General features: G+C 44.2%; 1 protein-coding gene across 1 annotated transcript in view; it reads left to right on the top strand.

The window, feature by feature from the left end:
- Positions 1-18,401, top strand: part of LOC127970042 (slit homolog 1 protein) — a 68,502-nt gene that overhangs the window by 35,128 nt on the left and 14,973 nt on the right. The window contains exons 5-22 of the mRNA XM_052572246.1: positions 798-869; positions 945-1,016; positions 5,173-5,244; positions 6,787-6,950; positions 7,103-7,250; positions 8,486-8,557; positions 9,124-9,195; positions 10,868-10,939; positions 11,181-11,324; positions 11,855-12,018; positions 13,297-13,320; positions 13,613-13,757; positions 14,690-14,764; positions 14,840-14,983; positions 15,070-15,213; positions 16,291-16,457; positions 16,557-16,689; positions 18,304-18,372. Of these exons, the coding sequence (XP_052428206.1) occupies positions 798-869; positions 945-1,016; positions 5,173-5,244; positions 6,787-6,950; positions 7,103-7,250; positions 8,486-8,557; positions 9,124-9,195; positions 10,868-10,939; positions 11,181-11,324; positions 11,855-12,018; positions 13,297-13,320; positions 13,613-13,757; positions 14,690-14,764; positions 14,840-14,983; positions 15,070-15,213; positions 16,291-16,457; positions 16,557-16,689; positions 18,304-18,372 (1,953 nt within the window). The remainder of the gene's footprint in view (positions 1-797; positions 870-944; positions 1,017-5,172; positions 5,245-6,786; positions 6,951-7,102; positions 7,251-8,485; positions 8,558-9,123; positions 9,196-10,867; positions 10,940-11,180; positions 11,325-11,854; positions 12,019-13,296; positions 13,321-13,612; positions 13,758-14,689; positions 14,765-14,839; positions 14,984-15,069; positions 15,214-16,290; positions 16,458-16,556; positions 16,690-18,303; positions 18,373-18,401) is intronic.

Below are 18,401 nucleotides of genomic sequence, written 5' to 3'. Positions count from 1 at the left end.
TTGTTTAACAGTTTTGCTATGTTTGTTATCAGTTATGTACATTAGGGATGTATTTTACATCTTCTGCTGTTTAATGAATGTTTATTGGATAGTTTTGAGTTACCAGGATGGTGTTTATTGCTTGCGTGAATGATTCTATACATTAGTGTATACTTCAGCGTCTGGAAAAGCTGTTTGTGATGAACTTTTTCATGTCGCTGTCTATTTTACCATCTGCATTATTATGGTGGTTGTCAATTCATGTTAAAGACACAAAACTGATTTTAGTAGCAGCATGCATTGTTAAATTTACCAGTTCACACTTTGTAAATTACAGTTTTATACTGTAAAAATGTACAGTTTGTTCTGTAAATGTTTTTACAGTTTTCTGTATTTTGTACATAATTATTTTGGCAACCACAGCTGCTAAAATTATTTTGTAAAAACTACAGATTTGTATTTTATTTTATTTTATTTTTTAATACAGTGTTTTACAGTTTTAACACAATGAGTGTAGCACGGGGACATAAAGGCATCAAGCAATGTGCCATGATCATCCCTCGCTCATATTTGCTATTATTTGGTGGTTTAATTTGAACATCTGATATCTAAACAGTGTGTGTGTGTGTGTGTGTGTGTGTGTGTGTAATAGCTCTGAATGATCTCTACTGTATATGCATTAATTATAAGCTTCATTTTGGGACCGAGATCTCAATTGCAGCTAATTCTTGTGTAATGCACCTGTAATGTAAATGAACTGGCATTGTGTGTGTGTGTATTATGTGATGTATTTAATCCCAGATTTTCTCTTTTTCCAGAGACTTGAGTGAGAACTTCATCCAGGCGATTCCTCGCAAGGCCTTCAGAGGAGCAACGGACATCAAGAACCTGTGAGCTCATGACACCACAGCACAGAGATGACTAAACCAGGCCATGTTTAACCCTCCCTTCACTGTGTTTTACAGTCAGCTAGACAAGAATCACATCAGCTGCATCGAGGACGGAGCTTTCCGTGCACTACGAGGACTTGAAGTTTTGTGAGTATATAAACACACGTGTTTTACAGTCTTTAGCATCCATCATTAACACCGTGCCCGTCTCACCTCTGGGGGCCAGTCTGCCAACCCTGCCAGTGTTCCAGGGCGCAGCAGGTCCCAGCGAGCATCACTCTCAGGATCTTCCGCCCATGCACGTAGCGGGGCTGAGACGCTCGCCACCCCTGCGGGGGCCTCTTACACCAAAAATCAGTCTCGAGAGGCTGATTCCCTTAGTAGATTATTTAGCAGCGTGGAAACTACTGCCAAATGTATCTTGATGGGTCCTGCACACAGTAGAAAAAGGCTACCGTATTCAGTTTGGCTCCGTGCCGCCAGTATTCAACGGGGTCATTCAGACGATAGTCGGCCTCAGGCAGGCTCTGTTTATGGAACAGGAAGTGAAAACCCTATTAGAGAAGAAGGCCATCGAGGTGGTCCCTCCTCAGGACAGGGAGTCCGGATTTTACAGCCGGTATTTCATAGTTCCAAAGAAGGATGGGGGGTTGCGTCCGATTATAGACTTGAGGGTCTTAAATCGTTCAGTTATGAGACTAAAATTCAGAATGCTCACAATCAAGCATGTTGTAGCTCAGATCAGGTCCGAGGACTGGTTTCTCAAAGACGCATATTTCCACATATCCATTCTTCCACAACACAGGAAGTTTCTGAGGTTCGCTTTCGGGGGCGAAGCCTACCAATATCGAGTACTTCCCTTTGGCCTTGCACTCTCACCCCGCACGTTCACAAAATGTGTAGACGCGGCTCTGGTCCCCCTGCGCATGCAGGGCATCCGCATTCTCAACTATATCTATGATCTTAGCTCAGTCAGAGCAGGTTGCGGTTCAGCATCGAGATGTCGTCCTCGCACATATGGGGGAGCTGGGTTTGAGACTGAACGCCAAGAAGAGTGTGCTTTCTCCGGTTCAGGGAACCACCTATCTAGGCGTAGTATGGGATTCGACCGCGATGCAGGCACGATTGTCCCCTGCTCGTATCGAGTCGATCTGCATCTCAGTCGAGAGAGTTAAAGAAGACCAGTCACTCACTGTCAAACAATTTCAGAGATTGTTGGGTCTGATGGCAGCTGCGTCCAACGTGATACCTCTTGGCCTGCTGTACATGAGACCCCTACAGTGGTGGCTCAAGACCAAGGGATTTTCCTCGAGGGGCAATCTACTTCGCACTATCAAGGTCACGCGGCGCTGCCTCCGTGCTTTATACATGTGGAAGAAACCTTGGTTCTTGAAACAGGGCCGGTGTTTGGAGCTCCTTGTCACCGTGTAATACTAGCGACGGACGCTTCCTTCACCGGCTGGGGTGCAGTCATGAGTGGCCACCCTGCCCGTGGTCTGTGGAGCGATCGCCATCTAACATGGCATATCAATTGTCTAGAAATGCTAGCAGTTTATCGTGCACTGAAGCACTTCCTCCCAGACCTAAGGGGTCACCATGTGTTGGTGCGCACCGACAACACATCGGTGGTCTCTTATATCAACCACTAGGGAGGTCTGCATTCGCTCCCTTTGTACAAGCTGGCGCACCAGATCCTGGTGTGGTCCCAGAGCAAACTCCTCTCATTAAGAGCAGTATATATTCCTGGGAAACAAAATATGGGGGCAGACATACTGTCGAGGCAGGGGCCTAGGCCCGGGGAATGGAGACTTCACCCAGAAGTAGTGAAGCAGATATGGAGAGTATTTGGCAGGGCTCAAGTAGACCTATTTGCATCTCAAGAGACGTCACAATGCCCCCTTTGGTTCTCTCTAGTTCATCCAGCTCCTCTGGGACTGGACGCCATCGTACAGACTTGGCCGAGGCTTCGTCTGTACGCATTTCCCCCTATCGTTCTGCTCCTGGGAGTTCTGGCGAGAGTACGCCGGGACGGGGTCCGTCTGTTGTTAGTAGCCCCGTTCTGGCCGGGCCGAGTATGGTTCTCAGATCTAGTCTCGCTCCTCGACGGCTCTCCGTGGGAGATACCGATCAGGACGGACCTACTCTCGCAGGCGCAGGGTACGATAATTCACCCTCGCCCGGAGTTGTGGAAACTGTGGGTGTGGCCCCTGAGGGGGCACAACTGTTAGCAGCAGGTCTCTCAACCAAGGTTGTTGAGACCCTTCTCGAATCCAGAGCTCCCTCAACGAGGAAACTGTACGCCCTGTGGTGGAAACTCTTCACCTCATGGTGCAGAGTTAGACCCAGCAAACTGCCCGGTTGGTACAGTTCTGGAGTTTCTACAGGCTAGGCTCTCTGCAGGGTTGACCCACTCCACGTTGAAGGTCTACGTGGCGGCTATTGCAACCTACCATGCCCTTCTCGATGGCCAGTCTCTGGGAAGACACCCCCTAGTTACACGTTTCCTCCGCGGTGCGCTGAGGCTGAGACCTCCAGTACGGTCCCATATTCCCCCATGAGACTTGATTGTGGTGTTAGAGGCAATGTGCAAACCCCTGTTTGAACTTATTCAAGATATCTCAGACAGACATCTCTCACTTAAAACCTCCTTTCTGTTGGCTATCACCTCTCTGCGGAGAGTAGGAGGCCTTCAGGCCCTCTCTGTGGCCCCTACTTATCTTGAGTTTGCACCAGGCATGACTAAAGCGTTCATATACCCTCGAGCAGGATATGTTCCTAAGGTTCCCTCTGTTACACCACAACCTGTAGTGTTGCAGGCCTTCTGTCCTCCTCCCTTTCGGGAGCCCGACCAGGCGAAGCTAAATTGTATGTGTCCAGTTCGAGCGCTGGACGCATACGTCCACAGAGCTGCCCTGTGGAGAAAGACCGACCAATTGCTTGTATGCTACGGTCCCCCTAACAGGGGTTCTCCTCTTTCTAAGCAGACTATTAGTCATTGGATAGTCGAGGCTATCAACGCTTCCTATGAGTCCTCTGGTCGTCCCCCGCTGTCGGGAGCCAAGGCTCACTCTACTCGGGGTATGGCGGCCTCCAAGGCCTTCTTAGCAGGTGTATCCATGCTGGACATCTGCAATGCTGCGGGGTGGTCCATGCCCTCTACGTTTGTTAAATTCTATGGCCTAGACATGCCAGTCACTCCAGGCGCTTCTGTCCTCCTGTCCTAAGCGGTGCTCTTTGGATACACACTAAGCAGGGGTTTGGTAGTCTGGCGGCGTTGGTACTCGTTCCCCAAAGCGCATTGACGCAGCTCGAGTTCCTGAAGATGAACGTCTCTAGGTTACGTATGTAACCCTAGTTCCCTGAGGGAACGAGACACTGCGTCTCGGAGCCAGACCCCCGGCACCCCTGCCGGCGCTTGCTGGTACTCGAAGCTGACGGCAGCTGCGTGGCATGTGTTTTTATAGCTTCCTGGTCGCTTACGTCACTCTGCCGGTGACGTCACACTCTTCCATTGGTCTGATTTCACACGATATTCAGAGTCGCGCACGCTGGGCGCGTTCCCCAAAGCACATTGACGCAGCGTCTCGTTCCCTCGAGGAACTAGGGTTACATACGTAACCTAGAGACGTTTTTTTCTACTGCTCACACACAGAATCTCTCCTTGTCACACAGTTTCTGAAAGCTGTCAGTCAAACAGCAGAAGCACACACCAAATCTACAAAGCCAGACACAAATCATCAGCCTTTGACTCAGTGTAGCAAAACACAACACACAACTCTCTGTAACACACACAAAACTAACAGGAATTAGAGGGGTCATGTGATGCTTTTTTAAAGATCATTATTTTGTGTATTTGGTGTAACAGAATATGTTGGGATGCTTTAATGTTCAAAAAACACATTATGTTTCAAATTCTGTACATTATTGTAGGTCCTCTGTGCCCCTTCTCTCTCAAACGTGTCATTTTCTACAAAGCCCCTCCTTCTCACAAGAGCAGTCTGCTCTGATTGGCCAACTGAGCCAGTGCACTGTGATTGGCCGAACACCGCAAGCACTGGTCTGAAATGTAACGCCCCTTACAGAGTTGTGCCAGACACAGTGATGAAGCTCGTATGTGTTTGCAGTACGGCGAGCGTGATTTCACCAAGTACAACATGTTCCTGGATCAGCATTCCAATCAACCAATCAGAATAGAGCGATAACTTTTCAGAATATACTGTATCTGTTTTAGGCTTAACTGGTTCATAATCAGAAGAGATGATCAGAGGAAACAATCATTCATAGTGTCTCTGATGTTTCCCAGAACCCTGAACAACAACAACATCAGCAGCATCCCAGTGTCCAGCTTCAACCACATGCCCAAGCTCAGGACCTTGTGAGTGACGCACACACACACATACAACACATGAAACACACACAAACATACACACACACTCACTCACTCACTCACACACACACATACAACACATGAAACACACACACATACACACACACTCACTCACACACACACAAACACACACACGCACACACACGCACACACACACACAAACACACGCACGCACACACACGCACGCACACACACACACACACACACACACACACACAAACACACACGCACACACACACACACACACACACTCACTGTACAGTATGTTCTGCTATATTTCTCTGGAATTTGTGAACAGTTTTACCACAAGGAGCCTTATTCTAATTTTTTTCTTGTTAATTTACTTATTTTGTTATTCACATACAGATTAACGCTATGAAATGGACAGGTTTCCATTAAATATAAATTCCTTAATACAAGTGTTAAAGTTTTAGAGAATGAAATCCAGTCCCTGTGACTCCAGTCAGTTTGGATGTTCTCTGTTTCTGTTTAATGTTTTGAAAGAGTATGTGTCCTCTTTACCAAACAGAAAGAAGCCCCTTCTAATCAGATCTAATCTAATCAGTCACTGGGTAAAGATGATCGGCTGCTGGCGTTAGTGTTAGTAGCACAGCTCAGTGACAGGCTTAGCACAGCATGAATTTCCATGTCGGTCCATACGGGTTTTTACTGGCAAGAGCTGGTCTGGTGTTGGACCAGCATGGTCTTTCTGCTAAAGCCGACTGAGTTTAATCAAGTCAAGGATCCTGGTGGGAGACCGGTAGCCAAAACACCACATGATCTTCTGCTGCTTTTATTAGCTGAGAGCTGAGCAAACACCATTGACGGCCTGGTTAAAGGAAGAGTTGACCTGAAAACAAACATTAGCTGAAGATGTCCTCACCCTCAGGCTATCCAGGGTGAAGATATGTTGAAATGCATAACTGCATCAGTGTCTCATCAATTGATGCTCTGCAGTGAATGGGTGCCGTCAGAATGAGAGTCTGATAAAAACATCACAATAATCCACAGCACTCCAGTCCATCAGTGAACATCTGGAGAAGACAAAAGATGAAACACATCCAGCATTAAGATGATTTTAACTCAAATCTGAGACTATAATCCATAATAAGACTTCCTCCAGTGAAGAAGTGCATCTGCTGTTGTCTCTCACATCAGAATCCAGACACAGATTTGTTCAGCACTGTTTTGGCTTGTAAACAGTACTTGATCTGTGCAGATTTCTCTCCTGATTCGGACACCAGAGGAAGCGTTATTAAGGATTTTTCATAGTTTAACTGTGGATTACATGAAGTTATTGTGATGTTTTTATCAGCTGTTTGGACTCTCGTTCTGACGGCACCCATTCACTGCAGAGCATCCATTGATGAGACACTGATGAAATGCTACATTTCATCAAAGCTGATTTGGCGTATTTTTTCAGTAAAGTATTATTATTATTTTTGCATGAACCAATATTCCTTTATCCTGCTGTTTAAAATAATTGGATGAAAGCTTCATCTTAACATATTTTTTTTCCCCCACCTTCAGCCGTTTACATTCCAACTCCCTGATCTGCGACTGTAATCTGTCCTGGTTGTCGCAGTGGCTGCGCGAGCGGCCCACCATCGGTCTGTTCACCCAGTGCAGTGCTCCGGCTCCGATACGAGGACTTAATGTAGCCGAGGTCCAGAAACATGAATTCAGCTGTTCAGGTAAACAGGTCTTCCAGCGTCTCCACCCGAATCTGCTGCATTGCATCATCTGAAGTGAAGAACAATGGCTAGCTCTAGTGTTGTGATGTCTGCTTACTGCACACTTTATTACTCACATCCTCTCGTTATTCGATGCTAATGTGCCTCTGCAGGTCAGTCTGAAGACGCTGCTGTGCAGTCCTGTAGTTTTGCCACGGGCTTGTGTCCGGCCGTCTGCACCTGCAGTAATAATATAGTGGACTGCAGAGGGAAAGGACTGACTGTGATCCCGGACAACCTGCCCGACAGCATGACAGAGATGTAAGATCCTCAAACAGTACAGCAAGGGGCAAGCAACGCCAAGGTTGTGGGTTCAGTTCCCAGGAAATGCATGAACTGAACAGATGTATTTTTTGAATGCAATGCAAGTCAGTTTGGATAAAAGCGTTTGCTAAATGCAATAGTTTGATCTTCTGAGGTGCTGTAGTACAACACAAAGGTCAGTATAATGTGAATCAGGAGCACGCACAGACATACACACACACTAGTACACTTCCAGACGTGGGATCTGTCGATTACAGTCGCATGATCTACAGCAGATGTCTTTGGACACAGAGAAGCTCAGTCTGCAGAGAGTCGACCGCATGAATGTGCTTTCTGGAATCACTGCAATCCAAAGAATGTAAATTGTGTTTCTATATTTCCTAGCGGGTGCGCTGCTTTTGAAGAGAAGGGAAATTCTGTAAGTGTTCAAGTCAAACTGTTATTGCCTGTGGCTCTGAAGGCACTAAATGACCCTGACAAATGACTTTCCTGTTTTAAATGAGGCTTTTTCGACTGAAAACAACTGCTTTCTTCCCAGCACTGTGGCCTGAACCTGCAGGGTGTGCCATTAAATCAGACCCTGAAAACTCTGGCTGACCCACAGACACCACTGACATCCAAACCCCACAGAAAGACATTCAGTCTGTTCTCTACGCTCCTGCCATCAGTGTTTCCTATCACAGCTCATCCATCCAGGCCACAGAAATCATACACACATGCGAGTTCAGACTGCTTCTGGAAGAATTACTGTATGTAGTCTTTGAATATACACACGTTATTTTAGAAAAAGCTAATGTTTCTCAATCAGTTTGTGATTGTATTCTACTCGTCAGGCCCTTTTCCAAATGCACACTATACATTAAGGCTGGAGTTCACTACACAACTTAAAAAATCTGAACAGATTTCAAACACTAGGCATCACACACTTGCCGACTTTGTAAATGGTTAAAGAGAAAAAACTGGGCATCATACACTGAATATATCACACACTACCGGAGCTTTACAACAAACTGATGCAGAAATATGTTCTACATATCAGACATGCTTGATCTCCTCCAACTGCACTGAATCAGAGTCTGAAGATGAAAAAGAAGGACCTCCAGAGAGAAGAGACTAGAGATACACTGGAGACTGTGAGAGTGTGTCTGTGGCTTCTGCTCGTGTGGCAGTGAGACAAAAACATCTCAATGTTGCATTAACACCTGCATTTTTCTGTATCTCTCTTTTCGCAGACGACTGGAACAAAACAGCATCAAAACCATCCCTGCAGGAGCATTTTCTCCTTATAAGAAACTGCGCAGAATGTAAGTTTGCCGCAGCTGAGTGAACACAACACTCCTCACACTCAACAGACTTTCATAGACATCATGCAGACTGTACGGTGACGACCAGATCAAATTCAGATGCACCGATTAGACTAGTTCATTCAGAATCCCGCTGAACCAGTCCTGTAAAGCTGGACTCGTAACCTGCTCTAAATGAACAGCTGGAGCCAAGGCTGATGTGGTAGACCACCTTGAACCAGCAGAAACCAGCCTGACCCATTTAAACAGTGTGACATTCACTCTCTTTCCAGCTGACATGTAGCACAGCTCTGCAGACTCCCATGTCTTCTGGCGGAGGAGTGTTTCCTCTCTCTGTGTGCCGTGCTGTGCTGGCGTGTGGTTTGATGGCTAGACCGCAGGCTTATTAAAGTCTTCTCCAGGGCCTATAATGCTGCCGTTTACTAACAGTCCTCCCCACAGCGCCACCACAGCAGGGCTGGAGGGTCAGAGCTACACCTCTACAGTCAGACGAGGAGATGCAGTCTGTCCTCTTCACTCATCCTCTACTGAAGCCTGTCTTCATCCTCCTTCATCTGTCTTTACAGAGATCTCAGCAACAACCAGATTTCTGAGCTCGCTCCTGACGCCTTCCAGGGCCTGCGCTCGCTGAACTCACTGTGAGTGTGTGTGTGAGTGTGTGTGTGAGAGAGAGTGTGTGTGTGTGTGTGTGTGAGAGAGAATGTGTGTGTGTGTGTGTGTGTGTGTGTGTGTGTGTGTCTGTCTGTGTGTGTGTGTGTGTGTGTGTGTGTGTGTGTGTCTGTGTGTGTGTGAGAGAGTGTGTGTGTGTGTGTGTGTGTGAGAGAGAGAGTGTGTGTGTGTGTGTGTGTGTGAGAGAGAGTGTGTGTGTCTGAGTGTGAGAGAGTGTGTGTGTGTGTGTGTGTGTGTGTGTGTGTGTGCGTGTGTGTGTGTGTGTGCGTGTGTGTGTGTGTGTGTGTGTGTGTGTGTGTGTGTGAGAGAGAGTGTGTGTGTGTGTGTGTGTGTGTGTGTGTGTGTGTGTGTGTGTGTGTGCGTGTGTGTGTGTGTGTGTGTGTGTGTGTGTATCATATCAGGACACAACTCTGTATAATGACATGGGTATGACACAGGTATTACAAGGAGAGGGTGACTTATGAGGACATAACCCATGTCCCCATTTTTCAAAACACTTATAAATCATACAGAATGAGTTTTTTTGAGAAAGTAAAAATGCAGAAAGTTTCCTGTGAGGGTTAGGGTTAGGGGTAGGGTTGGTGAAGGGACATAGAATATACAGTTTCTACAGAATAAAAACCATTACACCTATGGGATGAACACACTTTTCACAAAAACAAACAGGTGTGTGTGTGTGTGTGTGTGTGTGTGTGAGAGAGAGAGAGAGAAAGTGTGTGTGTGTGTGTGTGAGAGAGAGAGTGTGTGTGTGTGTGTGTGTGTGTGTGTGTGAACTGTAAAGGATGCTGTGTTCTGTTGCTACTTTTGTTTCATCGCAACCTTAAAGAAACTGTTTAACCAAAATTGCTAATTTTCTGAAAATGTATTCATGCTCAGGCCATCCAAGATGTAGATGAGTTTGTTTCTTTGTCAGATTTGGAGAAATGTCTCATCAGCGGATGCTCTGCAGTGAATGGGTGATAAAAACATCACAATAAAAACACCACAGCACTCCAGTCCATCAGTGAACATCTGGAGAAGACACAAGATGAAACACATCCAGCATTAAGATGATTTTAACTCAAACACATAGAGTCTATAATCCAGAATAACACTTCCTCCAGTGAAACAGTGTTCTGGTCTGAATCAGGAGAGAAATCTGCACAGATCCAAAACAGCTCTAAACAAATATGTGGATTTGTTTCTTACAAACACACATCTTTTGTCTTCTCCAGATGTTCACTGATGGACTGGAGTGCTGTGGATTATTGTGATTGTGTTTAGACTCTCATTCTGACGGCACCCATTCACTGCAGAGCATCCACCGATGAAATATTTCTCCAAATCTGATGAAGAAACAATCGCATCTCGTTACTGGATGGGGAGTAAATATTTCATTTTTGAAATTTTAACTATCCCTTTGATGCAAAAAAAAATCCTCAAATATCCCCTTTTCTTCTTTGAAATAATTTCAGCTGCTAAAGTGGCACATTTCAAGACCAGAAAATTTATTTCTAATGTGAACTAAGAAAATTGTGGTCAGTTCTGAGATCTGCAGCTCAGTTTATAACTCGTGTGTGATCTTCAGCAGTGAGGATGTGTGTGTGTGTGTGTGTGTGTGTGTGTATGTGGTCTTCTGCTGACGGTCTCTCTGATGTTCAGGGTTCTGTACGGAAACAAGATCACTGATCTGCCCAGAGGAGTGTTTGACGGACTCTACGCCCTGCAGCTGCTGTGAGTGTGAGATTGCATTGCTCAGTGGTTGCTCTAGAGTATACAGCCATAAACTCAACGTGGACAGAACAGCTCAGATCATATGGTTTCAGAAGAATCCCCCACTGGAGAAAGAGTTTTTATTCATGATTATTCTTTCTTAAGGGCTGGGAAGTACTCAACAGGTGTAGATTATAACAGTATATTTCATGCTAAGTGTTTCATCAGCATCTCTCTCTCTCTCTTCCTCGTGTGTTTCCAGCCTTTTGAACGCGAACAAGATCCACTGTCTCCGTGCGAACACCTTTCAGGACCTGCAGAATCTCTCGCTGCTTTCTTTATATGACAACAAAATCCAGACGCTGGCCAAGGGCACGTTCACCTCGCTGCGCGCCATCCAGACCCTGTGAGCTCACACACACACACACACACACACACACACACCATGTGCTTTTGATTCATCTTCAAACAGTATTCATTTACAATCAGAAAGGAACGTGCTTGCTTGCCTGATGTTGAGGAGTATTAATGGGCATTGAATAGATTTAAACCTAATGCTTCTATTTGTATAAAAACATGCAATAATAATTAAAACTGCATATGTGTTGTTGATGTAGTTTAATGAATATGTTCCACTGATCTTGCATGTTTTTGGTATTTTCTATCGCCCTACACCTAAACCTACCTCACAGAATACCTATTCAAATTTGAGTCCTCATAAACCACATAAAAACACAAACACACTACAATATATCCTCTGAACATATTTATTAAGAGTCTAGCAAATAGCAGGTTACGTCTTCAGTCCTGAACAGTAAACTGCAGCTCATGGGAGGTTCAGACAGAGTTCCTGGTGGATTCATGATCATCAGTATCTCTAGATGAGCTGAACTGCACATGGATGTTGAAAAGGTGAATGTGTTTGTGTCTCTGCAGTCATCTGGCTCAGAATCCCTTCATCTGTGACTGTAATCTGAAGTGGCTGGCTGATTACCTGCGCTCTAACCCCATCGAGACCAGTGGTGCCCGCTGCACCAGCCCTCGCCGGCTCGCCAACAAACGCATCGGCCAGATCAAGAGCAAGAAGTTCCGCTGCTCCGGTAAAACACTGCCACAGACCTTCACTGTGCACACCTCAAACTCTGTACACTACTCCAGACTTCATTCTGTTTATACTCATACACTCGTACTGACGATCCATTACACACTGTGATTGATCAAAGACTCTTACTGAACTGAAGGAGTTAGACACATCACAGTGAGTCCGCTGTTAAACACACTAGAGTATTATAACAGCTGCTGAATATCCACTAGCATACTTCTGAAAGAAGTCTATTCTGCTCACTGAGGCTGCATTTATTTGATCAAAAATACAGTAAAATTGTGAAATAATATTACAGTTTAAAACATCTGTTTTCTGTGTGAATCTGTGTTAAAGTGTAATGTATTTCTGTGATGCTCCGCTGTATTTTCAGCATCATTCCTCCAGTCTTCAGTGTCACATGATCTTCAGAAATCATGAAAATATGATGATTTACTGCTCGAGAAACATTTATGATTATGATTTTATGATTATTATTAATGTTGAACACAGTTGTACTGCACAATATTTCTGTGGAAACCATGATACATTTTATTTTTTCAGGATTCACAGATGAATAAAAAGTTCAAAAGATTCATAGAATTTATTTGAAATAAAAATATTTTGCAACATTATAATTTACTGTCACTTTTGATCAATGTCACACAAATAATATAGTTTGAGCAACATTAAATTCTAATAGTGTTTCATAATAATACAGTTTTTACTGTACTTTTGATCAAATAAAAGCAGCCTTGTTGAGCAAAAGAGACTTCTTTCAAAGTCCTTCTGAACAGCAGTATATACTGAAGATGTGTATATATATACAACAGATTGTGATCAGCTATCATTTATTACAAATGGTTTCCAGTGCATCATGTTTTGTTTTGGAAAATGAATCATATACAGGATTTCTGAAATGCTTTATTATTTTCTGTGCTACATAAAGTGCTTGAATGCAATGTTTGATCCTATAATCATAGCGTTTGCAGAGCTGATTCTCACACATGCATTCTGTCCGTTCTACACAACAGCTGGTGAAATGGATTGATACACATACCAAAACACAAGCCAGACAAATGTAAAATCTCAATTGTTCATGCTGTTCACCACCACAGCACTGAAGCACTGCATACACACTATGGGAAAACAGTCTTTACAGTAACACTCTTTCCTTTATCTCTGTTGCCTTCCATCATTCACACAGTCGATGTTCTGTGAATGCATTTGTATTCTGAGATGCTGATGGTGTGTGATTAGCTTTGGTGATTATTGTCTTCCTGTGTTTCCATCACAGCCAAAGAGCAGTATGTCATCCCAGGTGAGTGTGTGCCGCATTCATTAACATGACACGAAGCCTTGGTTTTCTTCATAGTCTGTGTTTGAGCAGCTACTTTAATTCCAGTACAACAAAGTGAGAAATCATGATGACTCATTTCAGAAGATCTGTGGGGACTGGGTGGTCTCCTGGAGTGTGTGTGCACTTTAATTATTGAACACTCATTAGATAACAGCCTCCAGCTTTGCTGCATGTAGACACTTGCTCTGTTCATCTCTTCTGTGAGTACTTCTGCTCAAACGACTGGAATACGACAGTGTTGTGTTTGCTGCAGGAACGGAGGACACCAGGCAGAGCAGCGACTGTAATAATGACCCCGTCTGTCCAGCCAAATGCCGCTGTGAGTCCACTGTAGTGGACTGCTCCAATCTACAGCTGAACCGCATCCCCGACCACATCCCAGCGTCCACCACTGAACTGTAAGACAGCAAACACCTCACACCATTGGTTTCATTTTAGTGAAAGAGTATTAACCATGGTTTTTTTTTGGCGTATTGATTACCATTTGTATAACAGTTTTACTACAAATATCATTGTTAAACTATGGTATGATTAGCGTACCATGGTTAATTTGTGGTTTCCATGGTTTAAATACAGATATCTGGCATGAAACTGTAGATAGGTCTAACTTAATCTGAACTAATGGCATCATCACATGCCACAGCTGATTGGTTCTCTCTTGCATCTGTAGCCAATGAGCTCACTGCTCAACATTCAGATATGTGACTAGTGCTGTAGTGGTTGCAGCTTGCTTTAGAAACCCTCCACCTTCCCCAGCTCCACCTGTATAGATCTGTTTCGAGGTGATTCAAGTATGCTATATGAGGGTTATTTCATGTGTGTTATACTTGCAGAAGCAACATTTCTTACATGCTCACAGCAGCAGCAGCGTGGCAGATCTGTTCCACCAAGACCAAATACATTAACATTGTCATAATCCCTCCGAGAGTTGTCGTGACAGAACTGGTTTAACTGGGGGTTTTTTGTGGTTTTGTTAGTAAGCCCTGCTAAAAAACAAAAAAACAATCGAAACCATCTCAGAAATTCTAATGGTTTCCACTACAAATGCCATTACAAACATAAAAAACATCCACTTTTAACCATTAAAACCATTAAAACGGTTTCCTGCAGTATGTTTTAGAACATATTCCATTAGTATTTAATAGTTTTAACAAGCCACCAATAAAAGGTGACCAATTACCAGTAAAGACCAATTACAGTTTACAGCAAAACAATACAATTCCCATTATAACCAGTAAACCATCTCAACATTTCAGCAAGAAAACCATGGATCATTTTCGTAAGGGCTGTTTGTGTGATTTCATCTCATTCTTCCATGTGTTTTCTCCAGGCGTCTCAATAATAACGAGATCAGGGCGATAGAGGCCGCAGGTGCTTTCAAGATGCTTTCTCACCTGAAGAAAATGTAAGTGCCGCCGCTCTCTCGTCCGTGTCACACTCTGGTCCTGGTGCTCCAATGACATCATGGTTTGATCTGCAGAAACCTGAGCAATAATAAGATCTCTGAAATCGAGGATGGGGCGTTTGAGGGAGCGTCTTCGGTCAACGAGCTGCACCTGACAGCAAACCAGCTGGATTCAGTGCACAGCGGGATGTTCAGAGGACTGGACGGCCTGCGCATGCTGTGAGCACAGCTTCCATCAGAAACCCATCAGATTTTAATCAGCCATAATATGTGTGGAAATTCCTCTTCACATCTTTCTGTTCTAGAATGCTGCGCAACAATCGCATCAGCTGCATTCACAACAACAGTTTCACGGGCTTGCACAACGTCCGTCTGCTGTCACTCTACGACAACACGCTGACCAGCATCACCCCCGGAGCCTTCGACACGCTGCAGAGCCTCTCAACCCTGTACGAGACAAACACACATTGGCAGAAATCCTGAGAAGGAGTTTAGCATATGGTGGTAGAGACAGATGTTTCCTGTGATCATTAACTCGAGCCGGATCATTCCTGGGAAGCCGTGCCATTAGAGCCTGGTGGTTTCTTCAATAGTTTTTGAGTTGATTTAACTGTATTCTCCTCATTCATTTGACTTTCAAAGCTTTAAGGCCTTACACACTGAGTGAGGAAAAGGTTAGTTCATCCAAAGATGAAAATTAGATTTAGATGAAAGATGAAAAATGATTTATTCACCCTCAGGCCATCCTAGGTGTATAGTGGTCAAGCCCATTAAAGTGCATAAATCCATCATAAAAAGTGCTCCACGTGGCTCCAGGGGGTTAATAAAGGCATCAAAATCCAGGAGACGGGAGGGTGTAGTGTTGGAAGTCAAAAGTATGAAATATGATACTAAAAAAACTATTATCAAACAGTTTGATTCATTCCGTAACATATAAACGTATCTTAGTGAAAGCTCTATCTTTAGATTTTTGTAATTCATTAAACCTCACTTACAACTGTGTGACTTCTGCGTAAAAATAAGGTTTGATTTTGACTTTGGTCTAAACAAAAAGAGCAGAAGGGCTTATCGAAAAATGCTAATTCATTCTCTGCCAGCAGGTGGTGCTTTCAGGACGGCAGAAATATAGCCGTTTCTCCTGTAACCGCAGTAAATGAAGCAACACAGCACCTGACTTTAAACCTCGCAGTGCTGATATTTAATCAATTAAACCATAGCCTTAGAAGTGTAAGCTATATCTCAATTCTTAGCTCTCTGTCCCCAAATTGAAGACATAGTACCATTTAAGACCATTTGCTCCCATAATTCACACAAAGCATGATGGGATGTAGGAAAAAGGTAGCTACCAGACATTATGCTGCACCCTACAATACAGATCCTGTGTTGGGTGTAATGAATTACAAAATAATACTCTATGTAAAGAGCACTTTGTTGTTTAGGACTAGTTTGGTGCTGCAGAGGTGGCTAATTCATATCTTTGTGTGTGTGTGTGTGTGTGTGTGTGTGTGTGTGTGTGTGAATGGCAGAAACCTGTTGGCCAACCCGTTCAACTGTAACTGCCACCTGGCGTGGTTGAGCAGCTGGCTCAGGAACCGTAAGATCGTGACGGGAAACCCTCGCTGCCAGCGGCCGGCGTTCCTCAAAGAGATCCCCCTGCAGGACGTGGCTTTACCAGACTTCCGCTGCCAGGAGGGTACACGCTCTTCTCTTCAGAAATATGGATTTGACACACTGCAGTGTGCCGTTTTCACAGTAGGATGATTCACTGGTTGTGTGTCTGTGATGTGGGCAGATCAAGAGGAGGCCAGCTGCATGCCGCCCGTTCAGTGTCCCCCAGAGTGCACCTGTCTGGAGACCGTGGTCCGCTGCAGCAACAAACACCTGCACGTCTTACCCAAAGGAATCCCACGCAACATCACCGAGCTGTGAGTCCACGCTCTGAACACCATTACACTGTCTTCTGTCTGTGCATGCTTTCCAGCATCAAGGAACACATTTTCGCCTCAGAAAATCACAGGAAATCACAGCCAATCAGAGCTCATGTCATTTTACAGTTTTTGGCTCCATTTCTCAGAACTATACACACAAAACACACATCTTGCAAAAGCTATAAAATAATTAGCCATATACACAGCAAACTACTCACACATGTAAACAAATGTAAAACACTACTCTTGTGTGTCTTTTGCTTGTTCAGAGTGCAGTGGAGCACAGGAGTTTGTCACAGCTCTCGCACGTACTGTACATGCATATGCACAAATACACTGTTTATACTGGATGACTGATGAATTTTACACAGTTATGCTACTGAACTGAATCAATACTGAACTGACTTGAGCTGCAGAATAGTAAACACACACACTGAATAAGCCAAGTCAGCTTTATTTATTAAGCAATTTGTGTACAAGTGTGTTTGCTAGTTTCAGTAGTTTCCCGTCCAGCGCCACGTCGTTTAATTAGCAAATGCATTTGTGCCCCCATGGGCGTGCTGGTCTAAAAAAGAGGTGTCTTCAGGCACATTGCTGGTGCAATGCTATTTTAAGGAGCTGAAAATATTTTTTTGTCATTTAAAGAGTGCGTTGGTAGAAAATGCGCCTCTGGGCAGGTCAAAAGATAGTGTCGACTTTGCTTATTATACACAGCTGTGCATCACACAAACATGCCAAATATAAAAAAACAAAATGATTACAGTGTAAAAGAATATTATTGTGTAGGCTACATAAATATAAAAATGTAAGTTTGTTTTACATGTGCTTATAGATTTACAGACTTGTTCTAAAGATTAGGTATATGAGTGAATGGTTCAGCTAAGTGTGTGCCACTAGTATCACTTTTAGTGTGTAAGCAATTTTTAAAAACTGTAATGTGGATCAGTGAGATTTCACAGTGGGCGGAGCTTCTAGAGCAATTCACAGAGGTCTCTAAAGGTAAAGTAAGAGGGTTGTATATGGTGTGTGTGTGTGTGTGTGTGAGAGAGAGTGGTTTTCAGTGGGAGTGTCACAGAGCTTCCGATCCTTCCTCCGAGCGTGAAAACCTCTCATTTACCAGAGCTCTCACTGACTCTAGCCAGGTGTGCTGCGCTCTCGGCCGTCATTAAAGCGTCTCCTCCTACCACCAAAACACCACGAGCAGACTTTCTCACACACACGCCCCACACACACACACAACAGACAGCTTGATAAAATTCTTCAGAAGATTAATGACTGTGAGAAGCTGATAAATATGCAGATGGCTTTTAGTTTTCTTGAAACAACACACAAGATGTCAGAAAACTAGCTACTATAAAGGAAAAATACAACATCAAGTCCACTTAGCTGTCACACTAAATGATTTTGAAGCCAAGAACATCAAAGCTTTATATTAGAACACCCCCCCCCCTTCCCCAAACACACACACACACACACACACACACACACCATGTGTAGAAGGTTACTTCACAATCAGTAATGTTGTAGTTGAGTGACAGAGTGTTAATATCCTGCTGGAGAGCACCATCAGCTGTCGGTGTAGACGTCTTTACAGTGAGTGTGTGTCTGCAGGTATCTGGATGGAAACCAGTTCAGCGTGGTGCCAAAGGAGCTGTCCGCCTTCAAGAACCTGCAGCTATTGTACGCCCCGCTCTCACTCTTCAACACAC

Source organism: Carassius gibelio, chromosome B13 (genome assembly GCF_023724105.1).
Source record: "Carassius gibelio isolate Cgi1373 ecotype wild population from Czech Republic chromosome B13, carGib1.2-hapl.c, whole genome shotgun sequence".
Lineage (NCBI taxonomy): Eukaryota > Metazoa > Chordata > Actinopteri > Cypriniformes > Cyprinidae > Carassius > Carassius gibelio.
Note: the sequence above shows the minus strand (reverse complement) of the source record. Positions and strands in the feature narration are given on the sequence as shown.